The following is a 6345-nucleotide window of genomic DNA, read 5'->3' on the forward strand; positions in this document are numbered from 1 at the left end:
TGTATCAATGATCACAAACTGAGAAAACTAGAAACTGTAAAAATGAAAGTAATCGTGTGAAGGTTAAGAGATGATGAAAGAAGAAGTAATTATCATTAGAATGTGATAAAGAAATCATGAATACAATGCATCATATTTATAACTAGTCACAAGCTTAGAGTTAGTTATAACTAACTATGTGAACTCTATCTTCTAGAAGCTTTCAAGTCTTTAACTACCTTGATATTTATACAAAGACTAATCTGTCCTTCTATCCTTAATTATCATTCACTAAGTATCATCTACATGTTTTTTCACAAAAATTGGGATTTAATCCAAGTAAAAAAGAATTTATCTTGACTAAAAGAATATTAAGTACTTGTTAAAATTGCGAATTCAAGTTTTACGCAAAATTGGGTTAAGGTCACTTGATTTAATCGGCCTTCACCAAGAAAATAAAATAACAAGCAAAGCCTCAAATACATTAATTCATTAAAAGTTAATATACTTTGGTGAGAAAATAATAGAGAAGACTCCTTATGCTGGGGAGTAGGTTCAAAGTTATTTTTTATAAAAATATTCTTGAGCAATTTTGGTTACTTTAGGTTTGCCAAAGTCAGCAATTTTGGTCTCCGTAAAATGTTTAATAAATTTTATTTGTTAATTCTATGTAAATTGTGAAGAATTTTTTTTAGCAAAAATCGCATTTCGAAGTTCAACTTTTGTATATTATGATATTTTTTAAAATATATTTTCCAGAGTTTGGTGCATTTTTTATGTGCAACTCTGCTATATTTGATGTATACTGTAGTTTTTTGTATTGCGATTTTTAGTATTTGATGGGACTTTTCTGGCTTTTTGGTTAACTTTTCTTCCCAGCAAATCCCCTCAAATCGAACCGAAATAGCTCGTTGAATATTTGACGGAAGCCAAAATTGAAGACAAACTTAAGGACCAAAACTATTGAGGAGCATATTTAAGGGACTACTTTAAACCTACCTCCAAACATAAAGGGTCAGTTTTTGTTATTCTCTTTCCTTTGGTAGCCACTTATATTTTTCTTGTTTCACTCCAAAAGAAAAGTAAATAAAACTAGATTAGAGTCAATTATGGGAATTATTTCAAACATAGTTAGCTAAAAAGTAAGAAAGGTCCAACACGTAAACATTGCGATTTGAATTTGCATCTTTGTGATCACTATAACAGTCAACAGAATGATATTGTCATTAAACTTAAATTAACCCCTCCTTATCCTCAAAATATGGACATATTTTTGAAGTGTTCATATTCCAATATGTACAGTTTCCTCAGCACGTGATAGGCTCTCTAGTTTTTGTTTTTGCTTCCTTCTGTACCAAATATGCTTTTTTAAGATTCATGTCTAAAAAGTTGAAAAAAGAAATTTCCCTGTGAAATGTTATTTCACAATTGCAGCAAAATGACAAAATATCCACTGTCAGTCCTTTCAGTCACCCCCCACCCCCTTATTTCTGAAATGAAATGGAAAGAAAATTACTGTATTTGTTTTTCTATTCCATACTCTCTGATGATCAAATTAAGACATTTTATCAATCTAAAAGTATCAAAAGCATGTGATGTAACCAAAACTGGCGAGTTTATTTAAAATATACTCGTGCCAATATGAGTATATTATTTCCCATGCTTATTCATTCTTATTTCTTGTTTAAGAAATATCTCAATAAACTACTGATAGTAGGGATTTTATATTTTCACACATTAGTTTATATTGATCACACCTTTTAGCTTTATCTTAATCTAAGTGGAACAAATTAAAAAATACCTATAGTTAAGAAAAATATTAATTGAGCATACCATAACTTTTTTTTTAAAAAAAGTTTTAATTTGACCAAGCTGGTATTCTTGATACTCCTTCCGTTCCAATTTATGTAAGGTATTTGACTGAGCAAGAAGTTTAAGAAAGAAAAAAATTGAAACTCGTCATCTAGATTAAATCACATATGTTTGTGTGGGTTTAAATCATCCCATTAAATGTAAAATAAAAATTTTGAAGTTAAATTATTACTATTAAAAATAGTTTTTTTTTTTTTTTGAAATACACATAAATTGGGATAGATGGAATATTATTTTTGTATATATGGTATATAAATCTCTCTATTTCCTTTATTTACTGGAACACAAACAATATAGAGGTCAATGCATGTTTCATTTGCCTAAAAAAGCTTTATAGGCTATGTCGCTATAAATATAAAAAATCTGATGACGTTTTCCCTTTTTATTTACTCAAATATTCTTTTCAAACTTTTGCTCCCCACAAATCCTGATCTTTTCACTTTTTTACCACCGCAAATTTTGGCTCTAATCTAAAGCATAACTTGGCCTTTCTTTAAAAAATGAATTCTCTAAAGCATAACTTGTCTAGATTCATGTCATACACTTTTTATTTTAATCTATTTAAAAAAAAAAATATATTTTTTATTTAAAATTAATTTAATTTTAAATTTATCTTTTTATTCTTAACGAAATGCTATACATACTTATTTTAGATCATAAGTTTAAAAAATATTTTTTTTTTTTTTTAAATTTTATAACTAATTAAATTGTATCACATAAATTGAGAGACGGAGCGGGAAATACTTTATAAACAATGCACCCATTTCCCTTTCAACTCTTTAAAGCATACCCCATTTTTTAACAACCCCTTATAACCTCTTTGCTTCAAGCTCTGAACAACAACTTACACAAAGTTCATTGCTTTTTAAGGTACTTAGTTTACCCTTTTTGATTTCTTGTTTTTTCTCCATCATTTTCCTTTCATATTTCAGTTGTTTCAGTACCATGAAGTTTGAATTTTGAAGGGAAAAAATGTGTGCTTTTTTAGATTAAGTGTGTTGTTTAAAGATACAATCTTTTGTGTGTTTTCTTGACTGTTGCTGAGAAAATGAGGGATTTCCCATCTTGTTTTGGTGAAAATGGGGTTCAAGTTGCTGATGCTTCTTGTTCAAGTGTTGTTGGAGTAACTAAAGCTCCACAGAATTTAGTAACCTGTGTTTATCAGTGTAAATTACTAGGCAAATCTTGTCTTATTACGGTTGTTTGGACCAAGAGTTTAATGGGGCAATGTCTTAGTGTTGAAATTGATGATATGTCTCATCAATGTCTTTGTAAAGTTGATGTAAAGCCTTCATTGTTCTCAAAAAGGAAAGGGTCAAGGTCTTTAGAAGTTAAGTCTTTTAAAATTGACATCTGTTGGGACTTTTCTATGGCCAAATTTGGATCTGGGCCTGAACCTACTGAAGGTTACTATTTGGCTATAGTATGCAAAGGACAAATGGTTTTGGCTATTGGGGATCTAAGAAAAGAAGCATTCAAGAAAACTAATGCAAATCCTCCAAGTTCAAATGCAATGTTTATTTCCAAAAGGGAACACATATTTGGAAAAAGGGTGTTCTGCACTAAGGCTCAGTTTTGTTATACAGGTCCAGTTCATGAAGTTACAATTGAGTGTGACTCTAATGGCATTGACGATCCTTGCCTTTTGGTTCGTATCGATTCAAAAACTGTAATGCAAGTGAAGCATTTGAGATGGAAGTTTCGCGGTAATTACACTGTTTTAATTGATGGACTACCTGTTGAAGTGTTTTGGGATGTTCATAATTGGTTGTTTAGTAGCAATTTTGGAAATGCAGTGTTCATGTTTCAAACTTGTTTATCAGCTGAGAAGTTGTGGACTACACACACCTTATCTGATCTTTCAGTGATGCCTTGGCCTTGTACAGAGAGTTTGAGCAATTCCAAATCACCTGGTTTGGGTTTTTCTTTGGTTTTGTATGTTTGGAAGAATGAGTAGTTGAGTGTTCTTCTAGTAATTCCCAACAAAGATTTAATTTTTTAAGATCTTGTTTGTGAACTGGATTTGAGTTATTTCTAATGAATATACTTTTTTCTTTTCTTTTCATGTGCTATGATTATTACTTGAATCTGAAGTTTCATTTTATTCCTCCCAGAGTCAATTTCTTTTGATTACTGGTAGTTATCTACAATTATGAATAATAATTGTGTCCATAAAGTGGAACTTTCCTTTAAGTTTTTTTTTTTCTTTTTCTTTTTTTTTCCCCATTTAGGAGGATTTATAGTGTTTCCTTTAAGTATTTATGCAAGCCAATCTACATCATTAGAGACTCAGTAATTTTAGTCAATCAAGCTCATCATGATGGACGGTAGTATCTAACATCATAACTTTGTATAAGCCAAAATTAGTAAGTAACCTAAATAAAAGAATTTGTAATTGTTATTGGCACCTTGACTTGTTCTAGTTTATTGTTGAGGTAGAGATGGGATTGCTGACTTGCTTGCTGTAGAAAAGTTTCAGATACCTGACCTAGAATTTTTTTTTCAGCTTTTAATATATCTAGGAAACCATACTATTTCTTGGTGCGCGTGTGTGTGTGTGTTTCTCTTCTTTTTAAAGAAAATTCTGTGGATCTGTGCTTATATTGATTGCACCTTTATAGGTTGTTATGTTTAGCGGCTTAGTAAATCATGAAGTTGAAGGACATAGGGTCTTTAAATTGTTAACCAGCTTCTAAGTGAAAATAAAAAAGGAAATAAATCGCGGTTGAACTTTTCTATAGAGGGGTATTAGATATGCAACTAATTACAGTAACATGCTAGAGTTATTATTATTAGTAAAGGTTCAAACTTTGCATGGTAAGATGTGAAATGACTCCAGAATACTGGATAAAACACCGGTAAGCAAGTCCTGTGGAGCCCCAGACTCGAAAAGTTTGTGACATGGATTGGATCATCCCCACGGAAACTGATAACTTTTATGATAAATTACTCCGTCATTGATTTTGAACTTTTTACTGTAACTTGCTGTGAGATTATGAACATGAAAAATAGGGACATTGCATACTTCCAACACTTTTGAGTTGAGTTGGTCTGCTATTAGATCTACAGGTAAAAGAAATGATATCTGCTTTTGTCCGCTAAGTTCAGAGATTCGAAGGTATACTCCTTTGAAGTACCACTGAAATGGAATGTTATCCATAAACATAAATCTGATGGTTGTGTAAATGAAAGCTGGTGATTTCCACTGAAGTGCACGCTTGAATAGTTGCATACACTTCTTGAAGGATATGCTGGACATTTGCAATTACTATGCAATCTTGTGTTGGTGAACACATTCGCCATTCATTCCTTAGTTTTATTAATTTCAATCCTTTCGGTAGAGATAATTTGTCACCAAACATTTGGTATTGTCGTCTGCCAGTAATAACATTCTTGAAGATCTAAGGCTGTTTATCTAAGACATCTTTTCTTTCTGTATTACCCCTTTTCAGTATGAGAAACAAAATGGTGAGGAATGTTGAATCTTGATCATTTCTACTCCAAACATTCAGCCATCAAGTATATGTAATTCATAAAGTTCTATAGTTTTACTTTCCTGAGAATCTGGTGATCTTGTCTCCCCAACTGATTTTTGCTTGTTTCAGGCCTTTAAAGGATTTCCCAATGGCCTCAGCAGCAAATTCAGTTCTGAACATTTGAGCAGCTGCATTTTGATTTTCTCATTCTCTTTTGCTGTCTTTTTAAGTTAGCACAGTCATCCAATAATACCTGGAGGATGACTTTCTTGGACTTTTATTAAATCTTTGCACCTCCACTTATTAAAAGTTGCACTTCTTTGTGTTGTCTCAGTAGAAGTGCTGTGGTCAGCCAACTTTACATGAAAGATTTCTGCATTTGCACCATTCAAATAAGAAAAAGCTATCAGCATTTATGCTCATGCTTTCCATCTAAATCAACCAATTAATCAAAGTTGTTCAATTTCAAACTATTGGAGTTGGTCAAATATGTGGGACGCCAACGTAAAAACTTACCTGCACCTGTTGCCAAGGAAATATGCTATAATATATTAAACACGCTCGACTCACACAAAAAAGAATCTCAATCCACAATCTGGTGTCACTCTTACTAGTTCTTTATGTCCATTCTATTTTATTTCAATCAATTTAGTTCCTATACTAACTGTTTATGAGCCCGTTTGGATCGGTAATTATAAGCTGTTTTCAGTTTTTTTTATGTTTAACTGACCAGCTTAAAGCCATTTTATGCTTAAAATAAGCCCAAAAAAATTAATTGATCCCGTTTAACTTAACTTATCTAAAGCAGCTTATAAACTACTTCTTTTAAGCCCATCCAAACAGGCTCTACATCCTATATAAACAAATTAGGAGTCGTCGATTCTTCCAAAGTAAAGGAACAAACTGAAACAACGTAAAACTCAGTTGACCAAAAGCCACTTAACAGAAAGAGTATAACTGGTCCCCTCATAGTGGAAATACTTTTTCACACGACTAGTAGATTATTTAGAAGTCCAAA

The 6345-nt window shown here is 31.7% G+C and overlaps 1 protein-coding gene across 1 annotated transcript; it reads left to right on the forward strand.

Annotated features, from left to right (window-relative positions):
- Positions 1 to 2627: 2627 nt before the first annotated feature.
- Positions 2628 to 3916, forward strand: LOC132609724 (uncharacterized). The gene has a single exon (XM_060323851.1). The coding sequence runs from the start codon at positions 2900 to 2902 to the stop codon at positions 3806 to 3808; it is 909 nt and encodes a 302-aa protein (XP_060179834.1). The 5' UTR covers positions 2628 to 2899; the 3' UTR covers positions 3809 to 3916.
- Positions 3917 to 6345: the final 2429 nt, after the last annotated feature.

This window comes from Lycium barbarum, chromosome 9 (genome assembly GCF_019175385.1).
Source record: "Lycium barbarum isolate Lr01 chromosome 9, ASM1917538v2, whole genome shotgun sequence".
Taxonomy (NCBI): Eukaryota; Viridiplantae; Streptophyta; class Magnoliopsida; order Solanales; family Solanaceae; genus Lycium; species Lycium barbarum.